Source organism: Triticum dicoccoides, chromosome 5B (assembly GCF_002162155.2).
Source record: "Triticum dicoccoides isolate Atlit2015 ecotype Zavitan chromosome 5B, WEW_v2.0, whole genome shotgun sequence".
In the NCBI taxonomy this organism is placed as follows: Eukaryota; Viridiplantae; Streptophyta; class Magnoliopsida; order Poales; family Poaceae; genus Triticum; species Triticum dicoccoides.
In genome coordinates, this window is record NC_041389.1 from 482349876 (window position 1) to 482362575 (window position 12700).

Sequence of the window (12700 nt, forward strand, 5' to 3'; positions counted from 1 at the left end):
AGGGCCAATTTAATTCTGACTTTCCATTTGCATTAAAGGGACTAATCACACTACAAACTTGTCCAAGGGCCAATTTAATTCTGACTTTCCATTTGGCATACACATGTTTGGTGTTTATATTCCTGTTACAGATGATTTATATGTATGTCGATGATGGATGGACGGTCGATCTTTTTGTACATATAGGATTGTGGCGCGACAATGGTTATCTTTGTGGAGATCTAGCCGATCCTGACCCGGCTCACAATGGATGGGTCTCACTCAGAGCTATGGCTGGGTACGGTGAAGGACGACGTTAGCTTGGTTATTCCCCGGACAGTGGCATGGGCGGGGATATAGACATCATTTGCTTTTGTAAGCCTTCTTACGGCATTTGTTAAACTTTACGTGTCTAAGGTATATTTTGCTTCCGTTGTGAGTCTTGATCGCAAGACCCTTGTATGTATCAATTTGTTAATTTTGACTCTCTGGAGTTGTTGTATATATATGTTGTTGTGAATCTATAATTGAATTGTCTTGTGATACTTACTTCTCCACTTAAATGTGGTTTTTCGTTGCAAGGAAGAGCGGATAAGCTGACAAATATGTCATTGGGAGCTGGTACAAACTACTCCCTCCGTTTCAAAATAGATGAGTCAATTTTGTACTAACTTTAGTACAAAGTTGGGTCATCTATTTTGAAACGGAGGGAGTATTATCCAAGTTTAGTAAGTTGAGATGGGAGTAGTGTGCTTGGGGAACAACGAGGTATTCGAAGGTCAAGTGAGATCTACTAATGCCACTTCAGACTTGCCTAATAGATCATGAACCTATAGCGCACACACTTAAGGGGATGAGATCAACTCGAATAGTATCTGAGTGGATATTAGTTGGGACGCGATTGTTGAGCATGCCTAAAGACATCTATATAAATAGGATGTGCATACAGTTGATTGTAACCCAATTGGATCACTTGAGCAAGGGATTGGAAACCCTTGTTGTTATCACCTCCATGACCGAGTTGTGTTGTGATCGGATCTAGCAATCCATCACCGAACATTCTGCTCTGTACATGTGGATACTTTGAAGGCATTGCATCTTGAACACTTGGACGAACTGCGTGTAGGATCTCGTAGGAGGATAGCGCTATTTGACTAGATCTGCATCTACATGCTACATCAACTCTACTTCCGCCATGAGAAAAAAAAGACAAATGTATAGTCGTATTATTCGTGCAAGAGTGTAGGTACGTGCAATCTTAAGCACAAATTATCGAAGGAAGGTGTAAACGGAAGTACTAATTATACACAAACATAAACCTGTTGCTCAGGTCCATGAACCTTATACAAGATAAAGATTATCTAATATGACTAAATTGGCAAAGTGATCAGGCACTCTCTAAATTTCAATGTATGCATGTCTTAAACTGATAATATAGAAGGGGTAGCCCTATTTTACCCATTGACCTCTATGAAGATTAGACAAGATAGATCCTGTGACTAATTATGCAATGGAGCCATCCACCCGTTCCGGAGGTTGAAGACGACGCAATCCCCAGGTGCTGTCGACAAATTTTTACTTTCCACAAGGGTGTTTTGGAAATGTTGTAATATTAACATACAGTGTTTTTGAAATGTTTAGTTATTCTATGAAGGGCAGAGCGATGTAGTATACGATTAACACGGGCAGCGACATCAACGTCCCGAATATAACCCTGCAAGATTCAACCAAAAAACACACAGTCTCAGCTATGGAAGCAGAAAAATTCAGGCTGTATTAAACTTAGGGCATCTCCAGCGTTGACCCCCAAATCTGCTCCGTATCGATCCGGGGACCAGGGTCCAGTCCGGAACACGGATACGGAAGGCGGTCATCGAAAGCTATCCGCAAACATTTTTAAAATGATTTAAAATACTCAGACAAATTTAAACAAAAACATCGAATTTCATTCAAGTTCGAAAATAATTTACATATATGACCGATACATTTTGGGCGTTTAACTAAAAACTAAAAAAAAGCATAGCTTGTACTGGATGACAACCTCGTACGCATGATCGCCCTGCCCGGCCGCACCGCCGTCGCCGTCCGTCCGTCGTCCATCCAGCGGCGGTAGGGCGCCGGTGCAGCCGCAGCCAACCGCTCGCAAAGGAGCCGCTCCACCTCCTCGTGCATGGTGTGGAGGGCCGCCGCGGCCAACGCCAACAGCGCCCGCGGAGCTCTGGCGGCGACCTTGCCCCCGCAGGCGTTGGCGGAGGCGTCGCTAAGCGACCACTCCTCACCATCAAGGCGGCGGCGCAGGGTGGCCGTCTCCGCGGTGGTGACGGAACAGTCGAGGGCCCATGCGGTGATGAGATCTGGCCCATTGCGGACCCATTCCGGCGCCTCGTCCAACTAGGCGAACGTGGAGCGGCGAGCGGCGTTTCGCCGGTCGTAGCGCGTCTGTTGCCTTGCTGCCCGCTCCTCCTCAGACACGACGACTCTCGAGCCCGAGGGACACCGCCTTCGGGTAATGGGGGATGCGGCCTGGCGCCTTCGTGATCACGGGCAGCAGCTCATCCTGGACGAACTGCCCACGGCGGTTGCGGGCGGGCGGTGACACTGGCCCGTCCATATGGGTATAGCGGTTGTGCGCCTACAGCAACATCGGCTCCTCCTTCATGCGGATTTCGATTTGGACGTCGTGGTTGCGTGCGCGGGGAGTGGGGGTTGAGCGGGCTCATCCTTGACGCATCGTTCGATCTGGAGGCCGCTCGGTTGCGCAGGGACGCATGCTTCTCCTTCACTCACCAGAGTGGGACGTCGGTTCCCGCTTCACGTGGTAGCATGGCGGGGACTCCTCCTCCTCCTTGACAACACACGATTGTGATGGTGGTGCCAGGCCCATGTGACATAACAATCGATCTATCATGATCCCCATCTGACAGACGAATTCTTCGTCCTTCACCGCGGCCTTAGTGAGGAGGCGAAGCTGCTCCTGTGGCGGCGCCTGGTTCTTCACGTCGGCTGTGGAGATGGCGATCTCCTCCTTGCCGGAGAAGCCGGCCGTCGTGGATGTCGAGGGGCCTGGAGAGCGAGGGCGGCAGCGCCATGATCCGCCTGAAGAAAACCTACCACTACCTCTGCCTGCCAGCACGAAGAACTAGGACTTCGGCTTCGTCGAAATTGGAGATGCTCGCTGAGGAAGAAGGGCTCAAGGAGGCGAAGCTCAGATACGATGCAGTGTGGATGTGTGCATCGCCGGTGCACATCTTAAATAGCTGTGGCCAGGCCATGTGAAGGGCCGGTCAGCGCGCTTCAATACGGCGCGACGGCCGAAGTTGGTTTTCCGGGACTCGACATCCGCATTGAAGCGGCGACGCGCGAGAGGTCGCGTCTGTCGACTCCGCCCTCACGTTCGGTCACATCGCTCGACATCAATGCCGGCCACTGCATGCTCTGGACCGGCATGAATGCGGTATAACAAATGGCGCGGGCGTTGGTCGGAAAGCGTGGGAGAGATGGGGTTTTTGGGTGTGTCATGATAGTTAGACGCTAGCGTGGCAGCGGTCCTAACGCCCACAAAGTTCCCTTCCTAAAAGCAATTTGTATGGGGTTTGTGGAAAAAATGTGTTTGAACCGGTTGGCGGAGCGACACATAACTGCACCGGAGGGCAAAACACGCTCGAACGATACAATCGGAACGGTTGTGGGCGTTTAAAGATCCGCGTTGGAGATACCCTTGTATCCAAAAGCTTAGAGCAACTTACGCGGTGCTGAGTACATCAGCGTGTAGGCCATACTCCCTCGCGAACACGAACGTGGTAATGGCTTGAGGAAGTGCAGCCTGTCGATTGATCACCACGCAGAGCAAGAACATTCAGAGAGATCATTCAATCGACCATGCATATGCGTACCCCAGCTTGATGGTACGTACCTGAATGATGGTAACACGCAGGACGTCTCCATGGAGCCCCAGAGCGACGGCTCCGGCAGCCGTGGCGGCCGGGCCGACAAGGAACCGCAGCGCCATGCCCACCGCGGTCAGTTGGGCCCCGCATGCGACGACCCTCTCCTGAAGCGCCATGAACTGGCCTGCGACCAAGACAAACAATTTTAATGCAAAAAAATGCCAGATACTATCGAATATCCACTTTGGTGTCCGGGCTCAGATGATCACAGTGAACAGTAAAATAATTCAAAATATATATAAAAAGAAATCTGAACATTTTTTGCAAGCAAGATGTGTGCCTTACGTTTGTGCAAAAGTTGTGAAGTTTTAACATTCGAGGAGCGCGCGACAAAAAGACAAAATCAAACATGAACAGTGTTGTTTTCAAATGTTTCTCACATCCCTGCCACCAAGACCAATAATTTTATGCAAAAAGTTCCAGATAGAGTCGAATATCCACTTCGGTGTCCAGGCTCAGATAAGCCCGGTGAACAGTAAAAATGGTTTTTAAAAAATGCTAATTTTTTTGCAAGCCAGATGTGCATGTGCGTGATGTTCGTGCAAAATTTGGTGAAGTTTGGACATTCGAGAAGCGCGCGGCAAAAAAGACAAAATTAGTTGTGAACAGTTTTGTTTTCAAATGTTTCCCACATACCCATTTTTTTAACACGAGCTCATCAGATGTCCAAAATTCACAAATCTTTACACAAACATCACGCATTTGAGCATCTTGCATCACAAAAAAGATTGAATTTTTTAATATTTTTTTAAAAAAATCAGTTTACTGTTCATGTCTTCTTTTCTTGAGATTGTTTTCATGGCTGCTTACCCATGCTAAACATGCAGAGTCCAAGCCCGGTCCTGGACATGATCAGCACGGAGCCCTCGATGATGCTTGGCGTCTCGATGTGCCACCTATAAATAGAAAGAGAAAGTCCGTTTTGAAAACTGAGCTATGTGTCTTTTTAGTTAATTCCATCTTTTACCCCCTCTTCAACATTTTTGACAGGGACTTCACCAGTTAAGAGGTTTGTATCCATTTTATCCCATTTAAGTGGACTTCTGCCATATTTTACCCCTTTTAAAAAAAATGCAGGGATTACCCTTTTAAATTATTATTGTGCATGTTGCGAATCAATCTGTGGTTGGATGGTTAGAGGGACTGCGGTATCCCCAGCCCATCAAGTTCAAATCCTGATGCTCGCATTTATTCCTATATTTACTTCAGGATTTCCGGCGATGCGCATTCAGTGGGAGGAGACGTTCCCGTCGATAACGAGGTGCCTACGGTGACTTCGTAAATTTCAAAATGATATGCCGGCTCAATCTTTCGGAGGTGCTCATAGGGGTAGGATATGCTTGTGTGCGTTCATAGGGGTGAGTGTATGCGCTTGTATATGAGCGCTTTGTGTCTGTATTGATGTTCAATTTTTTTTTATTGTGCATGTTATGTCAAGTTAGTCCCACGTGTTAGGGCATAGGTCCCACGTCATTTCAAAGGTTTTTTTTTTCACCGTCACGTGAAGAAACCAGCTACGGAAGAAAAACTCATTAAAATGGCGTGTCACGTGCACATCTGGTACCAGCTTGACAAACCTTGCACATTTATTTAAAGATATAACATGACACAAGTTTGATTAAATGGGATAAAATGAATAAAAATCACTTGAGTATGGAAATCTGTGTAAAAATGACAAAAGAAAGAGTAAAAATGGAATTAACTCTTTGTTTTTCGAAAAAAAGCTATATGTTGGTTGATATTATCCAAAATTCAAGATGGTATGACCAATGACCTGTATCCTATGAACCACACGTACCAAAATGGTTGTTTAGAGGCTCTTCTCATGACGTGCTTTTGACTCTGTTTTTTAATTATTGACAATTTTACAGCCGTGCGCCGGCTATATAGACGTAGGACACCGATCGGCCAGGCGACATGAGGAATGATCTTCTAGTGGCCAGCCATCATCTCGCTGCTCCCGCTAGCAGTTCATCCCTTTTTTTTTGCAAAAGAACCTCCAATCTATTCATCCTCAATCATGGCAGTACAATGAATACTAGAAATAAAAATTATATCCAGATTCGTAGACCACCTAGCGACGACTACAAGCACCGAAGCGAGCCGAAGGCGCGCCACCGTCATCGCCCCTTCATCGCCGGAGCCGGGCACAACTTGTTGTAGTAGACAGTCGGGAAGTCGTCGTGCTAAGGCCCCATAGGACCAGCACCCCAGAACAGCAACCGCCGCCGATGAAAAATAACGTAGATCGGAAGGATACGAACCGAAGACACACGAACATAGACGCACAACGATGAGATCCGAGCAAATCCACCAAAGATAGATCTGCCGGAGACACACCTCCACACGCCCACCAACGATGCTAGACGCACCACTGAAACGGGGGCTAGGCGGGGAGACCTTTATTCCATCTTCAGGGAGCCGCCGCCGTCTCGCCTTCCTGAGTAGGACACAAACCCTAACAAGATTGAAAAAAATTACTAGAAGCAGAGCCCTCCCGCCGGCCCTTGCCAGGATCCACCGCGCCTCCATGGCCCTAGGACCACCGGAGACGAGGCGTACCTGCGCCGGCGCCGGCGAGAGGCACGAACCTAACTTTCTTTCTTGGAGGAGGAGCAGGAGCCGGTGGATAACTTTTTGCGCACACGCTAGCAGTTCATCCCTTGACTCTGTGAAGTCATGTTTCACCCTTTTTTTCTGCTTTTGGGCAGGTCTCCTGTTGTTGCCCCATCATCAGAGCACCTATAGCTAGACTTGGCAAATCCAATCCTCAAACGCCCGCGGGCATTGATCGGACACTCTTTAAATATCTTTTTGCATCCGAACATCTCATGTATGAAATTTTAAAACCATATAAATCATGCAAATAAACATCTACTTAGTACGTAGATCGACTAAATCCTCGACAATGCTACTCGTTGTCGTCGGAGATGTCCATTATCTCCGTTTCGGGCTACGCGTAAATGGGGCAGACGCAACTCCGGCTCCTCCGGCTAGTCCACTACCTTCGACTAGGTCTCCATCTCGGCATCCGTTGAAGAGTGTGTCGGTCTCCGCGCGTTCTTGCCGGAGGAAGTGCCAGTTGGACTCCACGTACGCCTCATCCTCGATCCGCCCCCTCCATCAGCTCCAGTTGCTGCCCCCCCCCTCCTCCTCCTCCTCCTTCTCCAGCTCCAGCGAGTCAGGGGGTAGGCACGCTATGATTCGGCAGCGCGCTTGGCCCGAATCTCCTCCTCAATCTGGAAGCGGCACTACGGCGTTAGCATAGCTTAGGCGGTCTTCTTCTGCCGGGCCATGTCGAGCGGGGAAGGAAGAGGGAAGAGGGAGGTGGAGACGAAGAGGAATGTGCTTGGGCTGGTGGCGGGAAGAGGGAGGAAATCGTTGTGGCTAGGGATGGGACACCAACCAGCTTAAATAGCTGGACTTTAGCAGCAAGCTGGAGCAGCGCCACGCAGGTTCACACCCTCACCGGAGGAGAAACATGTCAGACTGTTGGTTTTCCGGGCGATTCCGTGTGGGACCCGGTTGTCCGTCCGACGTTGGGACACGTCCGGACGCGCCTGGGCCTTTCCATATACGCCCCCATATTTAGGGATGATATGAGGGGTGCCGGTCAGTCCGGGCATTTGAAACTCGTTTGAGGCACTTGTTTGGGTCGGGTTTTCTGACCAGTCACTCACCGGGTAGTCCGTCCGGACGTTTGAGACGGGTTTGAAATGCCTGGCTGTAGATGCTCTTAGTTATTTTATTTATTTTGCTACTTGTATGTCACATGGTTGATGCTTTACTTAAAGCTGGTCAAAAATCTATTTTATAATATCTTAAGCGGAAAGGCTAGTTGACCAAAAATTACATCGACTTAGAGCATATTTTGATTTTTTTTTTCAAAAAGGAGTACCAGTCTTCTCTACCTTAAGATCCACATCCATAGGACATGTTTTTATTGATTAGGGTATCTCCAATGCGGATCCTTAAACCGCCCGCAACCGTTCACATCACGCTGTCCGGACGTGTTTTGACATCCAACATTGTCTTGTATCGGTTGGTCGATCGGTCTGGAATCATTTTTCCCCGCAAATCTGAAACAAAGTGGAGGGGCTTTGCGAGCGTTCGGACCGCTGCCACGCCCTCGTCTGACTGCCCTGGCCCATCCAGAATCCTCCTCCCTCGCATGTGTGCTTTCCTGCTCGACGAAGGTCAGAGCCAGTATAGGTAGTCAGCACTACATCTATGCAGGCCCAGAGCGGACGCGACCACTCACTCACTGAAGCCGACATTGAAGCGACGCCAACCTAGAGCCCCGTGCCGCTTCCCGGTGCACTTGACGCCTCTCCGCATTCAAACAACACTAGTCTGTCTGCCTCCCTCCATTAATATAGGAACCTACTCCGCAGCCACCCGTTCGGCCCTCCGCCACCCACCATTAAGGACCTCGCCGCATGGTCTGCCATCGGCCTGCAATTTAAACCCTAGGCCGGCAACACAACTGCATCCATACACCCTCCTTCGCTCTCTATGTACTCTCCATAGCACACCCGTCGTGGCCTTCTCGAGCTCTAAAGCTTTGTGCGATGGCCTCGTCCGACCAAAAGAAGGAGCTCGCTGCCATGGCTTCCGGCTGACAGGCCGCCAGACGCTTGAGCTCACCTGAGTCCGGCGTTGCGGACACGTAAATGCCATAGGCGGACGACGAGCGAGCCGACGCCATCGTCCGCGCCGGGCAATGCCGGCATCACCATGGGCGAGGTACATGCCCACTACACCGACATGGTGTTGGAGGAGCGAGGGGTCGCATTCCGGCAGACGCAGGCCGACCAAGCTTACAATCCCCGCCTCCTCGACGAGCACCGGCACATAGAAAATCTACTGGCCATCGGCCCTGGTATTGCGGCGGACATGGAGGTGGACGAGCAGGAGGCGCTGCTCTAGTCCTATTGCTCCGCCCACGATATCCTCCACGACCACTGGCGCTACCACCAATATCAGGCATATTTGGATGCCGCCTACAAGGAGATCGATGAGGCGACTGATGAGCTTTACAGGCCCGACTCCGACGATGGCAACGAGGTTGACAGCTCCGCGACGGCCGCGACATGGCGCCACGACGACGACGGCAGTGAGGAAGAGTACTGCATGGTAGGTCGTTGGCGCTAGGGTCCCAAGAAGCCCACCGCTCCTTCCCTCCCGCTGAAGCTAAGCTCGGCGGGCTCATCCTCGTAGGCCGATTTAGCCATTTGCATGTTGAAAAGGCGGAGCTGGAGCTTCACTTCGCGGGGATCACGGCCAGCCGAACATGAGGAACAGGCGCCGACGATCATTTAGATTAGTTTTAGTTAAGAAATGTTTGAAATGTAATGAATTTCATTTGATTTATATGAAATTAGCCGGTTTACATTAATTTCGTCTAGTTATTTTAAATCTTCTTTAAAATGTACAGATAACATGGATGGCTGGCTTCCGCATCCCATGTTCACGGACTGGTCGCCTAATCCGTCAGACGGATGCGGTATGGGTTTTACATGTCAAAGTTGGAGATGCCCTTAAAAAGTTACAACAAGCCCAAGAGGCGGCGCTGCAGGTGTACCTGTTTGTGATACACGACCACGCGACGCCAAGCATGCCCGCGTACACGTTGGGATTCCGCGCCACCTTGAGCCACACCGCTCTCACCAACGGCCACACCGGCTGGCGCTGCCTCGAATCCTCCGCGCCGCCGTCCTCTACGTCGCCGTCGCTCACTAAAGCCGCTTCGGCGCCCGGCTTCCCGGGGCCACCACCCCAGGCACGCCTCGCCTCGAATGCCAACAGGAGGAGCGGGAAGTAGACGATGATCTGCACCACCGATATTTGCACGACGAGGTCGCGCGCCCACCCGCCGTACATGGCGTCCAGCAGCGGCACGCCCACGACGAGCGTGTTGGTCAGCGTCGCCAGCGAGAAGCCGGTGATGCACCACGATGAGGCCAGTTCCCCGCCGCGCTTGCCGCCACCGCGGCAGCAGTGAGTGGACGCGGCGGCCCAGGCTGCGAGAGCCAGCGCGACGGCGAGCTTGGAGAGCGCGTCGGCGGCGAGGACGCGGTAGTTGAGCGCGTATGGGTCCATGCGCGCGGCGAAGTCGAGCGCGAAGAAAGGAACCGCGAAGTAGGCCACGAGGCGGTTCACAGCGTCACACTGGTCCGGCGTGAAGAGCTTCCACCACCGCACGGAGCCGTACCCGAGTCCCAGGGCGAAGTAGATTGGCGCCATGGCGGCCACCACCTTGTACACGTCCCCCCACCTTATCATCTCGATGGCTCGGTCTGCAACTCTGCACTGTGTTCGCGTGGCACATGTGAGATCTTGCTGCCTATATGGAGGGGTTCCGTGCACCTATATATTCTTGTGAAATAACAACTTCACGATCAGCATCACAGATGTTCTGCGGTTAAGTCCAGTCGTGGGCAACACTACCGGATCAAGCCCATGTGTGTCGATTTTCGTTGAAATGGATGACCAAAATAGCGATCAGAGCTCTGTTTTAGTTTTAATTATAAAGCCATAGTTGTGTGATCTTGTGACGTGCGTTGCGTGCGTGCCTGTACGAATCTGTTATTCCTTCTAGAATTCATTCTATTGATATGATATCTGGCAGATAATACTTGATATGGTATCAAGCAGACATGGGATAAGATCATCGAGACTAAGTGCAGAGGTGGCTTGGGGTTTCGAGATTTCATTATGTCTAATCAAGCCTTGTTAGCAAGGCAAGCGTGGTGTCTCATTACAATCTCAAAGCAAGGTATTACCCTAATGGTAATTTTGAAGATACTGTGTTTTCAGGTAATGCCTCGCCGACTTGGCACGCTATCCACTATGGCCTCGAACTTCTCAAGAAGGGCTTGATTTGGAGGGTAGAAAATGGGGAACACATTCGCATTTGGAGGGACCCTTGGCTACCCCGCCCTTTCTCCTTCAAGTCGGTGTCACCGAGAGGTACATGCCTCTTGAGACACATGGCGGAGCTATTGGATGATGTCGGGAGGTGGAATGGAGATCTCCTACGACGACACTTCCTTCCCAGGGATGTTGCGGATATCATGAAGATCAAGCTGTCGACAAGGGGTTTCGACGATGTCCTTGCATGGGCGCCCGATCCCATAGGGGTCTTCACTATACAGAGCGCCTACCACCTTGCCGTTTGTAAGGGCATCCTCTGCCTTAGGGTTTTGGTGATGATGACAACACATGTGGACTAATCGTGCGCCATAGTTTTCTCAGGTACACTTTGTGTGGCGCAAGACGGTTAGGTTTCCCTCTGTGCGGAAAAGATCGAAGACGGAGGTTCCGACGTTTTATTTCCTTTGATCGTAGGATATTCGTTCTATTAAGAGGGAATCCACATCGGAAGGTATTGGGTGAATCCTTCACGTACACATTCTCTGCACCCACCATATACCCTCCGTTCGAGGAGAGAGAGGTTCCACATCCTCTGTTTTGTCTAGTCCTGCTCTTGGCGGTTGTACCGCTTCTTTGAGCGGTTGTACCGCTGGCCGATAGTTCCGGTCTTACCACCACCCGTAGTACCGCTCTGGGGTGACTCGCTTCTATACCGGGTGCGGTTGTAGACTGGTGGTGGAACGGTAGTTCCGGCTTTTCTTGATAAATCGGTACTACCGGTGTTCAAGGCGGTAGTACCGCCTCGGACCCCACCGCCCAGGAACTGCTGGCCCAACGGTAGTTCCGGTCCAACCTACGGTCCAACTACCGGCCCGAGGGGTTTACTTTATGCATATGGCCGGGTAGTTGAGCGGTGGTTGTGTGGTAGTTCCGTTTTGTTTCGATAAACCGGTACTACCGGGTGCGCCACCGAAAGTTCCGCTCCTATGCATTTCTGGACATAACGGTTGGATCTTGGGGGGCCTATTTAAGGATGTGCTTCTCCTACCTCCCACCTACCTCTTGCCTCTCTCTTTCCTCCATTACTGCCATTAAAGCTCTCTTGCCCGATCTCTCTCTCTAGCCACTCAAACTCGTTGATATGCTAGGGATTGAAGGAGGAGACCTAGATCTAAACTTCCACCAAAGGATATTTGATTCCCCCATACTTGTGTGGATTTTGTTACTCATGCGTGCTTGGGCGCCCTAGACAGAAGAGGTCACTTCGGAGCCACATTCCATTGTGGTGAAGCTCCGGGTTTCGTTCTGAGCCTCCAATTAAGTTGTGGAGAGAGCCTCAACCTTGTTTGTAAAGGTCCGGTTGCCGCCTTCAAGGGCACCAATAGTGGAATCACGGCATCTCGCATTGTGTGAGGGCGTGAGGAAAATACGATGGCCCTAGTGGCTTGTTGGGGAGCATTGTGCCTCCACACCGCTCTAACAGAGACGTGATTCCCCTTAAAAGGAAGGAACTTCGGTAACACATCCTCGTCTCCATCGGTTCCCCTTTTGGTTATCTCTCACCTTTACTTGTACAAGCTTATATTGTGTTGCATCTCTTGCTTGCTTGTGTGCTTGTTGTTATCGCATCATATAGGTTGCTCACCTAGTTGCATATCTAGACAACGTACTTTGATGCAAAGCTGAATTTGGTAAAGAAAAGCTAAAAATTGTTAGTTGCCTATTCACCCCCCCTGTAGTCAAGTATATCGATCCTTTCAATTGGTATCAGAGCCTCATCTCTTTATTAAGGACTTTGTCGTCCGGAGAGTATGGTTGACACCGTAGACGGTGGGGAGGAGCACTCCGGTGTGAATCCGAGCTCGTCTAGGACGATGGGGGAACCGCGGTCTCTCGTG

At 50.5% G+C, this 12700-nt stretch overlaps 1 protein-coding gene across 1 annotated transcript; it reads right to left on the minus strand.

Moving 5' to 3' along the window:
- Positions 1 to 1399: 1399 nt before the first annotated feature.
- On the minus strand, positions 1400 to 10231 carry LOC119305838 (probable auxin efflux carrier component 5b). Its single transcript, XM_037582248.1, has 5 exons — positions 9511 to 10231; positions 4737 to 4822; positions 3893 to 4050; positions 3726 to 3802; positions 1400 to 1693 (listed from the first exon to the last, which is right to left on the minus strand). The coding sequence occupies exons 1-5, from the start codon at positions 10209 to 10211 to the stop codon at positions 1621 to 1623; spliced, it is 1095 nt and encodes a 364-aa protein (XP_037438145.1). The 5' UTR covers positions 10212 to 10231; the 3' UTR covers positions 1400 to 1620.
- Between the last annotated feature and the right edge of the window lie 2469 nt (positions 10232 to 12700).

Excerpts from the sequence above, each read along its gene's own strand:
- LOC119305838 (XM_037582248.1), bottom strand. The coding sequence starts at position 10,211 with ATGATAAGGTGGGGGGACGTGTACAAGGTGGTGGCCGCCATGGCGCCA. Across the intron at positions 4,823-9,510 it reads TGGTCGTGTATCACAAACAG|GTGGCACATCGAGACGCCAA; the intron begins GTACACCTGCAG and ends TTCTATTTATAG. Across the intron at positions 1,694-3,725 it reads GCTGATGTACTCAGCACCGC|GGTTATATTCGGGACGTTGA; the intron begins GTAAGTTGCTCT and ends TGAATCTTGCAG.